This window comes from Erpetoichthys calabaricus, chromosome 4, assembly GCF_900747795.2.
Source record: "Erpetoichthys calabaricus chromosome 4, fErpCal1.3, whole genome shotgun sequence".
NCBI lineage: Eukaryota > Metazoa > Chordata > Cladistia > Polypteriformes > Polypteridae > Erpetoichthys > Erpetoichthys calabaricus.
Window position 1 is genome coordinate 169856479 of NC_041397.2, and position 16569 is coordinate 169873047.

A 16569-nucleotide genomic window follows, 5' to 3' on the forward strand; every position below is an offset into this window, starting at 1 on the left:
TTTTTCACGCCCATTCCTGCTTTTGGAATGTGAAAGATTGGCCAAAGAGTATGCAGAGAAAATCACACAGACCAAGCAAAGGGAGACTCCACACAGACATTGGCCGGTCACTGCAGCATCCCTACCCATAGTAACATCATAATAACACCATGCTGATTTACTGTTGTAGTTATTACTGTTAGTTAACTTAAAATCTTTAAAACACTGAACAGTGTATATGATCAAATATATCAAAGCAAATCAATTTAATAACTATAAAAACAAGAGTATAAAAACTGTTTTTTCTAGGCTTTAAAATCTCAATTATTCCCATTCTGAAAAGGGCAAAACATGAAATATAATCAACCACCTAAGAATTATAATTCATTTTACATAAAAATTGATCATGGTCTGATCTTTTCCCCTGAACACATGAATAGTGGGTCAAATTATGATCTTTCTACAAGACGGACATACACTATTTTATATCTTCTAATAATTCCTTTATTTGGCATCCTCTCATAGTGAAAAAGTGCATTGAATATCTTTAGATAGAAATTCATTGTATAAGATAATGAAAAAACAATACTTATGTACAGTAGATGAAAAAGGTACAATTACGACAGCAGACCCAAGCAAAAAATGCTCTACAATTTTTTTCACTGAGGATTTTTGTGTTTATACATTTCTTGTTGTTTATTACATCTTCGTCTTGAATATCACAATGAGTGAGAAAAAGAATCATGTTGTGGTCTACTTACAAGTAAAACTAGAAGCTATCAAACAGTTAAACTGGGGAGAAACACAGCCATCCATTTTATCTGAGTTTTCAGAGATCCAAGGTAACATCAGTCCGTATTACTTCAGGTAAAAAGGGTTCTATGTCCATCGTTAGACTCATGGTACCCTTGAAAAGAAAATGATAATTCATTGTTAATAATTGAGCCCTACAGCACATCTTTACTTGCTCTATGACTTAAATATCTCTAAGAACCTTTATTTGTGATGATTGACATAAGCATAAAGCATTACATGTTTGACAGATATCAGATAACATGTTCAATGTGTTTAAATTTCAGCTTTTTCCAGTATAATTCAGATATTAGAAGAAAGTGAAAATATGACTTTTGCAAGATAGGATAGATGTTGTAAAAGGTTTAAGGAGTAACAGGACTTATTTTAATGAAGAACGCCCTCCTATATTTACAAGAGAAAGCAGAATTTCATGGAAAGTAGAATAAAAAAAAGGCAAAATACACGAGATGCAAGAAAAAAAACACAAGAGAAAGAGGGTGTGTGATAAGTCGAGTCTACAGACTCTTTAAAAATAGGGTTTTATATAGCTATCATCACAGTTTTTAGAACCCCATGAGTGAGAATGCAGTGGTACGGTATTCCCGCACTGGCGATTGGTGAACCCTTCTGAGTTGCCCCTTTACCCGAAGGCCTGCGAGTCTGAAGTCTTCTCTGGGATTTTCTGGGCTTCTCTTGGTTTGAACTGGCACTACCCAGAGGCTCATGTCCAAAGCTGCTATTTTATCCATAGGCGTACTTTCAAGAGGAATCAGCCTGCTGGCAAAATGCATGCCCAAAGCCGCTGCAGAAAGGCAAGAGCAGAGCACTGCGAATAAGACTCTGCTGGCAGAGAGAGAATGCATGCAAAGAAAGAAAGTAAGTGAAATGGAGTGACATGGTATCTAATTAGGGGAGGATGTGGGGTGCATGACTTAATGACATTTTATTATTGGGGGTATCCAGAAGACATAAACAATGATTGGACAGGCAAACACGCTAGCAGTTGTAAGAGGATGCTATATATCGCCCGACCCGACACAGATTGGACACGGGAGGCACGTGTAAAATAAACAAAGAACTTTTTTTTTTCTTCATCTGTGGGCTATGCCTTCCCCGTGCCCACAGACACAACACAGTCCCAAACACTAAGCACACCAGTAAAGCAAAAGCACTTTCTTCTCCTTGGCACCACCACTCCTCTCAAGCAACCTTGTCCTCCTCCCACCCGACTCTGGCCGCTGAGTGGTGGTCGCTGGCTGCCTTATATTGGGTACCCGGAAATGCTCCAGGTGCTTGTAAGGAGAAATCAGTGCCCAAAAGGGGCCAGCCGCTCCTGCTGCAGTACCCCCTGGCGGCGCCTGTGGAACCCCACATAGCTGCACAGAACTCCAACCCCCATGAAGCCCTGGGGGAGCTCAAGGCACCGCTGCAACCCAAGGAGGTTGCCATCTAGCATCCAGGGGGAGATACTGGGGTTCCCACCCTTGTCCCCCTGGCAGATGTGGTGAAGGGGCGTCCTGGCCAGGCATGGACCCCGGCCATCTGTCACACAGTATTAAACTGAAGTCCAGACAGCCAGGGGTCATCTTTTGACCGTTATTTGGCATTGCAAAATCTTCTTTAATGCTGAGCAGATAGAGCAGAGAGAAGTAAATAATGGTGAGGAGAGCTTACTTCTGATTTGTATATATTTTTGGGTGAAAGTAATGTGTTTGTGGGTGCTCATTTTTTCATCATTGTCTTTGTGTATAATGTTTTCAGTTTTTGTTTTTGATTAATTTTCTTTCTGCCCTTTTTGAACTGTCTAAAGATGAAGAAGGAGGAAGGAAATTCATTTTGTTTATTTTTGTTGGATTTTTTTCTAATCACTTTCTGCTTTGGAGTAACTGTAATTATTGCATACCGCACCTGCACTTATTTTTCTTGTTTTTGTTAATGTTCTTGCATTGAACTGTATATATTTGCAAGGCATTATTGTAAATAGTTGATGGCATGTCTGGAATAAACTAGAATTCTGCTTTTTTTTTAATAGTCATTATATTGTCTGTTTGTCTATTCTCCCATCTCCTGGTTGTTCGGGTATGGCTCCAGGTGCTGTGTAACAGTGCCATTGCACGGGATACCCTTGAAAGAAAAATGCAATGTTTTCTGTGCACAATAGAAGGCAGTAAGTCCAGCAGATGCCAGGGGTGACTAACCCATTACCAAAGACATGAGAAAAGCCAAGCAAAATGACACCTTAATGGCTAACACGGTACAACACCCTAGTACTACAAAGACGTGAGAGTAATCATTGAGGGCTGGCAAGTAGCCACAAGACAACCTGAATAATAAGTCAATGCACATTGATCCTAGTCTGAAATACAGGGATCATGTGACCATTTCAGAGCATGTCAGTGAGGGTGGTACTCTGAGGCTGGTACTTTTAAAGGGGACCATATTTCCCCCTTAAAATATGCAGATGAGGAGCTGCACTGATGCCTTTCTTCTTTTAAGGCTTTTAAGAGCCCAATAGGTCAATGACTCTTGAGACTGTAAAGGAAGCTCAAGCTTGGTGTAAGTGTAGCCAAAGAAAAAAGAGCAAATCTTACACTCCTTACCCTGGGTTGGCTATAAGTGACCCTAGGATGATGTTTAAAACATAGAGTCTTTTGGGAGGAAGAGGCCTTAATCATGAACTGAACAGAAATGAAAATTGGCCTTGAGAAAGTTAATAGGAAGGCATGGAGGTGGAGCACATTCTAAATTCTTTTTTGTTTTGTCATTTTGTTTCACCATTGTTTTGAGAATATTTGTATCCTGGAGGCATTGCAGAGTAATGATGTCAGTGTTGCCATGCTGTGGTTGTCATTGCAACACATGCACATACTTTACATACATTACAGAGCAAGCATCATTTTGCATGAAAGGAGCTAGCAAGTCAAGCTTTGTCAGATGTCTACTGTTGGTTGAATTTCAGTCTCTTTGCCAATAAAATAGAATACTGTCTTTGTTCTCTTCTGAGGGCAAGATTATGTTGACATTTTTTATTTGATTTTAACGACACCATGGGATCATATCTCTTTGATCTTGATTTTGCTTCTAGTTTGGTTGCTTGGCTAGTTATAATATAGCATAACAATATGAAAGCTGCTTAATCCATTTCTAGTTCATGGGCTCCATAGCCCATATAACTTTTTATATACAGTAGATATTAATGATGTGTTAAATTTGTTAGTGGTTTTACTTAGTGGAGAGGGTGTGTAACCTCTGCCAGTTAGAAATTCATTACCTCAAAAAATAAGAAGTTTCCTTACAGCAATATAAAGAAAAATGGATTGTTTCTCAAAAATGATTTTGTACAACTGGTACATTAAACCAGCAGTGGAGATACAGTATTACCAACATGTTCATGTTAATGTATGTTTTTTAGCTGGCATTCCAAAAGCAACCCGGCGTTGTCTTCTTGAAGCTGGAGTTCTAACTTTAAGTGAACCAGTTCTCATGGACTGCAATGAGGGCCTAGACAGGCTTGTGGAGCAGGTAATATTTTTAAAACTCGATACTTCATGTAAAACATAGTTTGCATTGATTCAATTCAGTGACAAGTACCTTTGCACTACCACAGCTATACCAATATATTAAACTGTTCAAAAGTATGCTTGCTTGAAATATTTGTGGTACCACTACAGACATGGTATCATTTAGGAGAGATGGTTAGTTTAAAGTGTATTGCTCTTAAGTATTTTTATCAGCCATGCTCAGTCAGCACCATCTTCCTACTGCTAGGTAGTTCCTGGCATCCTCTTTAATAAAACCCCTGTGTGTGTCCATGTGTCCATGTATGTGTGTCTTCTGGTGAAGTGCGCATGTATGGGGCACTCTTTAATAAAGGACATCATTGCTGGGGAGAGTGCTGATTGGGTAGTCGCCAAGGCGGAAGTACAGGGAAGGGTGGAATGAGTGTCAGAGTCACCATCCTCTCCAAGTAGATATTGCTGCAGAACGGAGTAAAATGGGCGTGAATATCATTTTCGACTTCAGCCAATCATATATTAAATTTGCGTACATCAGGCACTGATCAGCCTATCGAAAATTTAAATTTCGCGGTCAATCACCTTTTTGGTTAACAAATCGCTAATCGGTGTTATTTGTCATTCATGTCCCACTTTAGCCAATTGCTTTATGGATACGTAAAAAGAAAGGTGGGAGTAATTTCTAAAGGAGGACGTGTAAGATAATTTCTAAAGGTGGATGGTCAAGATAAAGTGACTGCAAGAGACGGAGTGTATATTCGTAAAATACATCTGCAACGATAGTCTACAAGTGCCACTATTTTACACTATAGTACTTTGTCGAGTGCATTATTAAGACTGCAGTGTATTTTTACCACCGTCATTTATAATTAATGGTTTTGAAAAAATAATGATAATAAAAGTTTGAATATGAGATATTTATCGTTACTAAACAACGTCTGAAGAAAATATAAATGAACATAACAATACAAATTTGTGTCCGCCTAATTTTAACGGATTGACGTTGACTTAAGTGTGGGCTTTGAGTCAGTCAGATTAAAACAAATGTTTGACTGTTGTTGTTTACTCATATGTCAAAATGAAATAGTCGCCTTTATTTAAAGGGTCACCTTAAAGACGGGCTATAAATGTATTACAATTTTAAACGTTGAATAAACTGTCGGAGTTAAATCTTTACTTCTATAATGCACAACCCTAAAATGTGTTTTGTCACTTTCATTACTATTTATCCACGTTTATTTATTTATTCCTAATATTCCATTGTAGCCCCTTGTGCCCACAGATCAGCCTCTGTTCTTTGTTTGCTGATTTGTGTCAAATATTCTGCGGTCTTCATGTCTGTTCTCAACACACCAGCAGCTCTAGTGAGTTTCTTGCCTGTGGATCTCGTATTCAAGTTTGTTTTTAGTTGTATTATGATTACAGAATATTACAAATCACATACTTGACACTCTCACGTTCAGGTATCAGGGAATAGACAACGTTAAGAAAGCTGGAAATAAAATTGTGACTTTAAAGAATCCATTGGCTGTCTTTACATGTTATCAATGTTAAATGTAAGAAACACAGTTATCATAGTGCTAATAGTCACATTTCAAGTATTATTTTTATAATGAAGTTTACTATGTTAAACGATCTGTGAAGAGCAAATATTATGCCTTAAAAAGAGTAATAATTTTGCAGTTTTTGTGACTGTGCACCTGTTAATGTGGGTATTCAATTATTTGACTTTTTTGGATCTTTATTACTTTTGGGATTTTAAATACCTCTTTAAGATCATCAAATATATGTTTATTATAATACATATTATTTATGCAAAAGTTACATTTAGAGATTAAAACATGACAGATGTTTGTTTGTAGTTCATATCTCATTTATCCTCCATTTGACTCCATCAGGTCTTAGTGGTGTGCTGAACACATCAGCCTGTCTTTAGGGTCTCTGAGACTGAAGGAGGTCAGGAGTCCAACTGTACAACAGGCACTGATGGGCATCAGCATCACGACTGGTAACAAGTTAGAGATGGCAGATAGTTCAGCTGGGCATCATCCTAAATGACTACACAAGCAAACAGCATATTAATAGCACACAGTCTGTATACTCCAGTTGGCCCTGACATAACAACCTGTACAGCTGTAAATGACTCCACTTTACTGCTCATTTTAGCCCACACTACACTGAGTCTGTCAAGTCATAGCCATTAATTAATTCAATCTGAACAGCTGGGAATTTATTTTGGCAATGATATTTCTGGTAAAGCATTTTTTTAATGTTTGTCAAAGGTTTATTCTGAAAAACTGGTTTATATCAATGTATATATATAAATATACTGCTCAAAAAATTAAAGGAACCCTTTTGAATGAGAGTATAGTGTCAAGTCAATGACACTTCTGGGCTATTGATGTGCTCAGTGAAGTAGCAGAGCAGAGCTTGTTCATCAGTTTCAGCTGCTTTGGTGCACTAGAGGGGCAACAATGAGACGACCCCCAAAACAGGAATGAATGGTTTAACAGGTGGAGGGAGGCCACTGACATTTTTCCCTCGTCATCTGTTTTGTCACTCGTTTTGCATTTGTCTATGGTCAGTGTCACTACTGGTAGCCTGAGGCCACACCTGGACCCTACAGAGCTGGCACAGGTAGTCCAACTTCTTCAGGATGGCACCTTGTGGCATTTCAAGAAGGTTTGCTGTGTCTCCCAGCACAGTCTCAAGGGCACGGAGGAGATTCCAGGAGACAGACAGGCAGTTCCTCTAGGAGAGCTGGACAGTGCCCCTCGTAGAAGGTCCTTAACCCATCAGCAGGACCCACCGGTATCTGCTTCTTTGGGCAAGGAGGAACAGGATGAGCACTGGCAGAGCCTACAAAATGACCACCAGCAGGCCACTGGTGTGAATGTCTGTGACCAAACAATCAGAAACAGACTTCATAAAGGTGGCCTGAGGGCCCGACATTGTCTACTAGGCCATGTGCTTACTGCCCACCCGGCACCGTGGAGCTTGATTGACATTTGCCATAGAGTACCAGAATTGGCAGGTCCACCACTGGTGCCCTGTGCTTTTCACAGATGAGAGCAGGTTCACCCTAAGCACATGTGACAGACATGAAAGGGACTGGAGAAGCCGTGGAGAACGTTCTGCTGCCTGTGACATCATTCAGCACGACTGGTTTGGTGGTGGGTCAGTGATGGTCTGGGGAGGCATATCCATGGAGGGACATACAGACCTCTACAGGCTAGACAACGGCACCTTGACTGACATTAGGTATCGGGATGCACGACAATGCCCAGCCTCATGTGGCGAGAGGATGAAGGAATTGATACCATTGACTGGCCCCCATGCTCACTCACCTGACCTCAATCCAATAGACATTATGTTTCAGTCCATCTGACGCCACCAGGTTGCACTTTAGACTGCCCAGGAGCTCAGTGATGCCCTGGTCCAGATCTGGGAGGAGATCCCCCAGGACACCATCTGTCCTCTCATTAGGACATTGTCGGGCATGCATACAAGCACATGGGGGCCATACAAACTACTGAGCATGATTTGGAGTTGCTGCAATGAAATTTTGGCAAATGGACTCACCTGCCTGTCGCATCATTTTTTCTCCTTGATTTTCAGGTTGTCTTTGAATTCAGCCCTCTCTCTGTAGTTGATCATTTTCATTTCCATCCTTTCATCCCTAACACATCACCATATCAGTCCATATCAGTAGAGATATCCAGAAGGATTTTTTTCCCATTGAGATCTCGTGTTTTCAATGTGTTCCTTTAATTTTTTGAGCAGTTTATATATACAGTATATATACAGTTAGGCCCATAAATATTTGGACAGAGACAACTTGTTTCTAATTTTGGTTCTGTACATGACCACAATGAATTTTAAATGAAACAACTCAAATGCAGTTGAAATGCAGACTTTCAGCTTTAATTCAGTGGAGTGAAAAAAATGATTGCATAAAAATGTGAGGCAACTAAAGCATTTTTTTAACACAATCCCTTCATTTCAGGGGCTCAAAAGTAATTGGACAAATTAAATAACTGGAAATAAAATGTTAATTTCTAATACTTGGTTGAAAACCCTTTGCTGGCAATGACAGCCTGAAGTCTTGAACTCCTGGACATCACCAGATGCTGGGTTTCCTCCTTTTTAATGCTCTGTCAGGCATTTACTACAGCGGCTTTCAGCTGCTGTTTGTTTGTGGGCCTTTCTGTCTGAAGTTTAGTCTTCAACAAGTGAAATGCATGCTCAATTGGGTTACGATCAGGTGACCGACTTGGCCATTCAAGAATTTTCCACTTCTTTGCTTTAATAAACTCCTGGGTTGCTTTGGCTGTATGTTTTGGGTCATTGTCCATCCGGATCATGAAACACCGCCCAATCAATTTGACTGCATTTAGCTGGATTTGAGCAGACCGCATGTCTCTGAACACCTCAGAATTCATTCGGCTGCTTCTGTCCTGTGTCACATCATCAATAAACACTAGTGTCCCAGTGCTACTGGCAGCTATGCACGCCCAAGTCATCACACTGCCTTAACCGTGTTTTACAGATGATGTGCTATACTTTGGATAATGAGCTGTTCCACGCCTTCTCCATACTTTTTTCTTGCTATCATTCTGGTAGAGGTTAATCTTGGTTTCATCTGTCCAAACAATGTTTTTCCAGAACTGTGCTGGCTTTTTTAGATGTTCTTTAGCAAAGTCCAATCTAGCCTTTCTATTCTTGAGGCTTATGAGTGGCTTGTACCTTGCAGTGCACCCTCTGTGTTTACTTTCATGCAGTCTTCTCTTTATGGTAGACTTGGATATCGATATGCCTACCCCCTGGAGAGTGTTGACTTGGTTGGCTGTTGTGAAGGGGTTTCTCTTCACCATGGAAATGTTTCTGCGATCATCCACCACTGTTGTCTTCCGTGGACGTCCAGGTCTTTTTGCGTTGCTGAGTTCACCAGTGCTTGCTTTCTTTCTAAGGATGTACCAAACTGTAAATTTTGCCACTCGTAATATTGTAGCAATTTCTCGGTTGGGTTTTTTCTGTTTTCGCAGTGATCACACAATCGTTTTGTTCACCCCACTGAATTAAAGCTGAAAGTCTGCACTTCAACTGCATCTGAGTTGTTTCATTTAAAATTCATTGTTTTTAACGTACAGAACCAAAATTAGAAAAAAGTTGTCTCTGTCCAAATATTTATGGACCTAACTGTATATGTATATATATATATATATATATATATATATATATATATATATATATATATATATATATATACACACACACACACACACGCACACATAAACACTGACACACACTTAATGTCAAGACCTTAGAATAACAAGGTTCTAGCTGTGAGTTATGGTTTAAGAACAGTAAATCTTCACATATGCAAGCAACAGAAACAATATTCTAAGAAAAGTGCACAAACAAACTTCTACTGTCCCAATAGCAAGGTAATGCAGTGTTTTGGTGACTGTTTCAAAACAAATCACACATTGGACGTGTACTAAATCTGCATCAGCACAGCAAGGATAGTAAACATACATTTCATACAGTGTTTATGTTGACATTTTGACATGTATTTACATGTTTCTGTTACACAAAACATTTTTTCTTGCCCAAAATAATTCAGTATTTCTTGTATTGAAAATGTGACTCCTAAATAAAGATAAGTAAGAGCCTTATTGTTTTAGACTGTAAGTGAACAGCAAAGTCTTGATCAGGATGCTCAGTTTTCAAGGCATTGTATCCTGTGGGATTACCGGAGAGTCCAGCAAAGTGCCATTTGTAGACAGTGTTCATACAAGTGGAGGCTCTGCTCAAATCTATCAGTTCTAGTTGTGTTAATACGCGAGTTGATTGGGTCAGCACAAATTAAAACACTCAGGATTGTCACTACCAAAAACAAAATTTTATTAATAAATTATTCAGTATAAACTGTACAACCATTTCAAGAAATATTTACAATTAACAATAATGATGGGTCAGTTGAACTGAAAGAAAAATTCATCCTCTTTGTGCATTCTAACAAACTAAAGCACTATAATAAAGTACGCCCACTTCTATATATTACATATAAATACTGTAATATGTAATGGGGATAGACACGTTTGCTTGTAATGTTCACAAAAGTAATAAAACTGTACACTGCAGTTATAAAAATTAAAGAATGGCATGAATTGGTTAAAAACAGATACACAGACCATTTCAAATATACAGAACTTAATCAACAAAGTGTCCTTTATTATTTACATCAATAGTTAAATCAAATATATACGACTCTATTATGCACAGTCAGTTTAACACCCAGAAATAAAAAGGCAAAAGACAAATAAAGAAAGGGACACGTTTATTAGAGGAGCGGCTGAGATGGAATCCCAAGTTGAGATGCCTCAGTGCTGCGGTCTGTCTTTGTACTCCAACAGTTGAAGCTCAAGTTTATCAAACTCTTCGCTCACTTTAAAAAAAAAAAAAGATTTACTTTTATCAATACTAAAAGTGTATTAATGCGTGTTTTAAATTTCACTTTAAATATATATTTACATTTATATGTATTTAGTTTATATTCCTGTCTAAATTCACTACAAGTAAAATGGTATTCTGATTAACAGAAGAATGGTGATGAAAATAAAAAGAAAGGACTGCCTCTCCCCAACACCACATGACATCCCACTCACTGTCTGCTGGTCCATCAATGAACAGACCTTCTGCTTCTTACTCATGGAGACACTTTCTGTACTCATCAGAGATTCACTGAAGCCAAATGAGCCTCCAGCATCAGCACATCCAGAATGATGTGAACACTGTCGATCTTTTCAAAAGTGCCTACAGCTCTTGACAGCACTTCATCAGGTAGTTGTAGAGGCCATCTGTCAGCTCCTCATCTTCTACTGTATAGAGGTCATTACCCGGTGACCTTTAGGATCGTCACAATTTTTTAAACCATTTTGATGACACATTTTCAGATACAACAGCCTGTTGGACAAGCAAATACAAGAGTTTGGTGCTATAAAGTCAACATAGCGCTTTGCTATATATTACAATAACAAAGTTTTACTTGTTATCTGAACTATAAGTTACCAGCAAGTGATCATCTGTTCCATGGCCCTTTATGATGAACTCCAACAGTTTTTCATGTTGAGTCCTCCTGGAGTCCCTACTGATCTCTGCAGCCACAAAATCCTGAGCCCCTTGTTCTCGAGTCAGCTGCCCCACTGCAACCACACAGTCACTGTGGACACACACAGAAATAGACACATCGAATTGTAATATGTAGCATTTGTCTTGTGCAAGCTATCTGGTTTTGGTCTGAACACTCCTATTTTCTCATAAAAGTGTACACTTTGGACTCGAGTTCAAACTGTGAGAATTACTCTGTGGTTCATTACAAAAACTCTCGTTGGTGGTTATCTAGTTTTTTAGAATACATCTATTTCAGAGTACAGTATTATGAATACACCAATCTGGACACTACCTAAAATAATGTGCAACTCACAGACATGTCATCCTAAGATAAAAAGGATAAATACAGAGCTCTCCATTATTATTGGCACCCCTTGTAAAAATTAGTAAGAAAGGTTAGAAAAAAAATCCCTGTTTGCTGAAGAAATGTCACCTTGTACTGAAAATATTAGAAACATCAGACTTTTAATTGAAACAATTTAATTCAAAGAAAAACAAAGCCCTCATCAAGAAATAAATATTTTTAAAATTAACATTTTTATAAGGGGTGTCATTAATAGTGGAGGACACATTAAATGAATGCCACAATTAAAGGTATGCCACACATGAAGAAAAAAAAAAACAAAAAAAAACAAAAAAAAAAAAAATTATATATATATATATATATATATATATATATATATATATATATATATATATATATATATATTATCAGCATCTTTAAAGACTGCCAGTAAAGTCAAAGGGTTCCTCCTGGTCAGATAAAGAGCAGACTTAGAGAGAATAAGAGAAAAAGTACTGAAATCCTACATAATCTAAACACAAATGTAAAGTTGTACTGCTGCCCTGGGAGAAACAACTAAACCCCGGGATAAGCACGATTAGAAAACTGCTAATGTAAAGCAGTTCAATATATAAAATCTATTGGGCAACGTGACCAACGCTCGTCCTTTTATTGATTTCCCCACCACCAGTCCCAGCTTAGCATTAACAACAAATCATATTACAACACAAAGAAGAAGCAAAAGAATAACACATATATTATCTTACATGAAAAGAAAGAAACAAACAAATACATAACAATCAAACCCCCCTCCTTTCTGGTTTAAACTCGCAATGTTCATAAATCATAGAAACCAGTTCAACCAAACGGAATTACTGTCCTTATTGTGCAGGGCAAAGAGAAACCATATGGGAATACGCCGGCCGTCAAGCCGGTAACAAAAAAGTTCAATCCTACCAGTCCAAGTATTCCAGTGAAATCAAAGGAAGAAAAAAAAAAAGGTCCGTCTTCAGAGACGCGTCTCCCTTGTGTCGCTGAGTCTTCAAAAAAAAGAACTTGTTCCAGCAGATATTTTTTCTTGGCGCTACCTCGTCTCTTCTCTTTGCTCCACCACAAGATGTCTCTCTTTCTCCCCTTCTTTTCCGGTTTTTAACCGCCCTGACCGAGTTATGACCTCCCCCTTAAAGGTATATTTACAGTATTCTTCTTTCCTGAAATGCACCCAAAGAGGCAGCAAACTGCCCCTGGTATAAAGCACATGTGGCATCCGCTACATATTCCCCGCCCCCAGACCAAGTGAAGGGCCAAAATAGAGCTTCATGTTGGTCACATGCACTCTATCTGTTTTTACCCCAGAGTCAGTTGCCCATTGAACGCGGTAATTAACAGGACCTAATTTGCTAAGTACTGTAGCTGGGCCGAACCACTTCGGAGCTAGCTTCACAGCAAATTTAGTTGAAGCCTTAGAAAAGGGATGCGCCTTCAACCATACCCGGTCGCCTACAGAATAGAGAACTACTCTTCTCCGTTTATTGTAATATCTTGCCTGTTTGGCCTGGGATTTCACCACCCGTTCCCTAACTTGTTCCTTTAAAAGTTCTAACAGATGTACTTGCTGGTATGACATAGTATCAGGACAGGGGGGAGTGATATATCGTTCTAACGGCCCAAAAATTTGTCTTCCAAGAGCTAATTGCACAGGAGATCACCGGTACCCTCATGAAAGGCAGAGTTCAGGGCCAAGTGTAGTTCAGGAAGATTTTGATCCCAGTCTTGATGACGGTTCCCAACATAGGAAGCCAGCATAGTCTTCAAATTTCGGTTCACTCGTTCTGAGAGGTTAGCCTGAGGATGATATGCTGTGGTCTTCTTGTGCTGTACACCCCAATCCACCAAAAAGCGGTCCATCTCTGAGCTTGTGAATTGTGGCCCCCTATCTGTAATGATACATCTGGGAACTCCCCAGCGGGTGAAAAGTTCACTTCTGAGGATTGAGCAAATGTGAGATGTTTTGGCGTCATGCAAGGCAAACAGCTCTACCCATTTAGTAAAATAGTCTACTGCCACCATTAAATAAGTTTTTTTCATTTTACTGACTAGGAGAGGTCCCATTAGATCGACCCCCCAAGCTTCTCCAGGGTCTTTTACTGTTGTGGACTGAAGAGGTCCTGCTGGAAAACCAGGTGGGTTCTTGTACTGCTGACAAATAATACAAGTCTTTACATGTTTCCAAACCTCCTTCCTCACCGTTGGCCACCAGGCTACCTCTAATATCCTTTTCAGCATCTTTAGCCGGCCAAGATGGCCCCCAAAAGGACTATCGTGGAAATAAGCAAGGAACTCAGGCACATGTGATTCCGGGACAACAAGTTGGTATTTGTTTCCTCCCATTCTGGATGGCACACAGCGATATAACACCCCCTGAAGCTCCTGAAAGGTAATGTGACCCTTTCGCTTTATGGAATTATTCCGTGCCTCCTGACAAACAGGACTGATGGACTGAGCTCGAACTATGTCCTGAAGGTCCAGAGGTAGGTCCGTCCATTGCGTCGATACGGGAGCCACAGCTGAAGTTATTGGTGGTTCCAGAATCCGGGAAAGTGCATCTGGTACCACATTTCCACATCCCTTCCGGTAAAACACTCTAAAAGTAAATTGTTGAAGCCGCAAAACCCACCGGGTCAATCTGGATGAGGTCTTGGGGCAATTAAAAGCCCATACCAGGGCACGGTGGTCAGTATATACTTCAAACAGAACCCCTTCAAGAAAATGTCGCCACTTCTCCCCAGCCCAAACTACTGCCAGACATTCTTTTTCGGAGGCTGAATAATTTAGCTCTGGGCCACGTAGGGAGCGGGAAGCATATGCAATCACCCGTTCTTCTCCATCCTTAGTCTGAGTGAGGACAGCCCCAAGCCCTAAGTCACTGGCATCTGTTCGCACCTGAAAGGTAAGGCATGGATCAGGCTGCGACAGGACGGGTGGTACCAAAAGTGCCTGTTTGAGGTTTTTAACAGCACCTTCGCATTCCGGTGTCCATTCCCACGGTACTCCCTTTCTGGTCAACTGATGTAAAGGGGCGGCGATGTCAGCTAATTTAGGAATGAATTTATGGAACCAGCCTACCATCCCCAGAAATCGCTGCACTGCCTTGATGTTGACAGGAGGAGGGTATCCACAATGGCATTGATCTTGTCCGGGTCCACTTTGACGCCTTCGGCTGATACCACATGCCCCAGGAAAGTGAGGTGGGACTGTAAGAAGAGGCACTTCTTCATGTTCAGGGTCAGCTGAGTCCGTTTGAGTCGGTAAAAGATGTCATCAAGGTCCAAAAGATGTTGTTCCAATGAAGGAGAGAAGACAATGATATCGTCGATATACACAAAACAGGTCTTCCCAATCAACCCTCTCAGCACTTGCTCCATCAATCTCTGAAAGGAAGCTCTAGCATTTTTAAGCCTAAAGGGCATTACCCGAAAATGAAACAATCCTTCTGGAGTGATCACAGCGGTCTTTTCTATACTGTCTTCCCCCATACACACTTGCCAATATCCAGACTGAAGATCCAGAGTGCTAAAAACACCTGCACCCCCCAATGATTCCAATATTTCATGCACCAAAGGAATGGGATAGGCGTCATGATGAGTTTTAGCATTCAGTCCCCTGTAATCAACACAGAATCGAAAAGTGCCATTCGCTTTCCGGACCAATACTACAGGAGCTGCCCAAGCTGAAGATGAAGGTTCAAGAATACCGTCCTCCAACATGTGGTCAACCCATTCTTTAATGAGCCTCCTCTTCATTGGTGACACCCTGTAAGCCCTAAGTCGGACAGGGACCTCATCCACAGTATATACATGATGAGTAACTACTGCCGTGCGCCCTAGTTTATCAGTCCAAACCGTAGGCCATCTTCTCAATAAAGGCCGCACCTCCCAGGGCTGAGTGCTTATGCTAGTTTCTTTTGGACTCAGCTCTGCAACGGATTGCGCCAGATAATAAAAAAGATTTGGCCACCGCAGCTCTTCCTGAGATCTTTCTTCGAACCTGAACGCCTTTCCTCCGGGTAGCGTGTAATCTCCGGACCTTGGCCGTAAATTCATACCTGCTGCAATAATAGAGTCCAACCCCAGAAGCAGTGGCATGGTCAAGTAATCATCCTCTAAGACATACACGTCCACCTCCCAGGAAACACTGTGCAATGCAAACCGCATCAGGATTTTTCCACTATCACCATACGCCCTCCTGTCCGCCAAGAAGAACTTCATTGTACCACTCGCCTTGGGCAGCTCGTGGGGTTTTTTAATCTTTTCCCATAAACTGCGCTTCATTAAGATAAGCGTGCTTCCAGTGTCTACTACCGCATCCCCAGTGATGTCCCTCACAGTCACGGGTACAACCAACAAAGGTAACTGGGTCCGCACAGTGGTGAGCTCAGCTCCAGCGGATCGATCTTTTTGTCGTTGACCCCGTCCACTGGGCAAATTACTGCCTGAGGTGTCCTTATTTTTTTGTTTATGTCCCCTCATGGCAGCCCAGTCTTTTTCTATTAAGGTACCGATTTTCACCAGAGATTGTATTGAGTCCACAATACCCTGTAAAGCCACAGCTAGCCGCGGGTTACAAGCACCGAGGACCCGCCTTACGATGTCCTCTTCTGACATACTGGGATTCCATCTCAAACACAGCGCACGATATTCGTAGGCAAAGTCTCTGATGGGCTGCATAGGCTCCTGTCGGGTGTTCATTAGCTGCTCTTCCACCTCAGCCTGATAATCCGCCAGCAAGAATGCTTCTAAAAATGCGGAACGGAAGGAAGAC

The 16569-nt window shown here is 40.6% G+C and overlaps 1 protein-coding gene across 1 annotated transcript in view; it reads left to right on the plus strand.

Moving 5' to 3' along the window:
• Positions 1-16569, plus strand: part of adgrg7.1 (adhesion G protein-coupled receptor G7, tandem duplicate 1) — a 131295-nt gene that overhangs the window by 31165 nt on the left and 83561 nt on the right. Inside the window, exon 4 of the mRNA XM_028799935.2 lies at positions 4187-4296. Within this exon, the coding sequence (XP_028655768.1) occupies positions 4187-4296 (110 nt within the window). The remainder of the gene's footprint in view (positions 1-4186; positions 4297-16569) is intronic.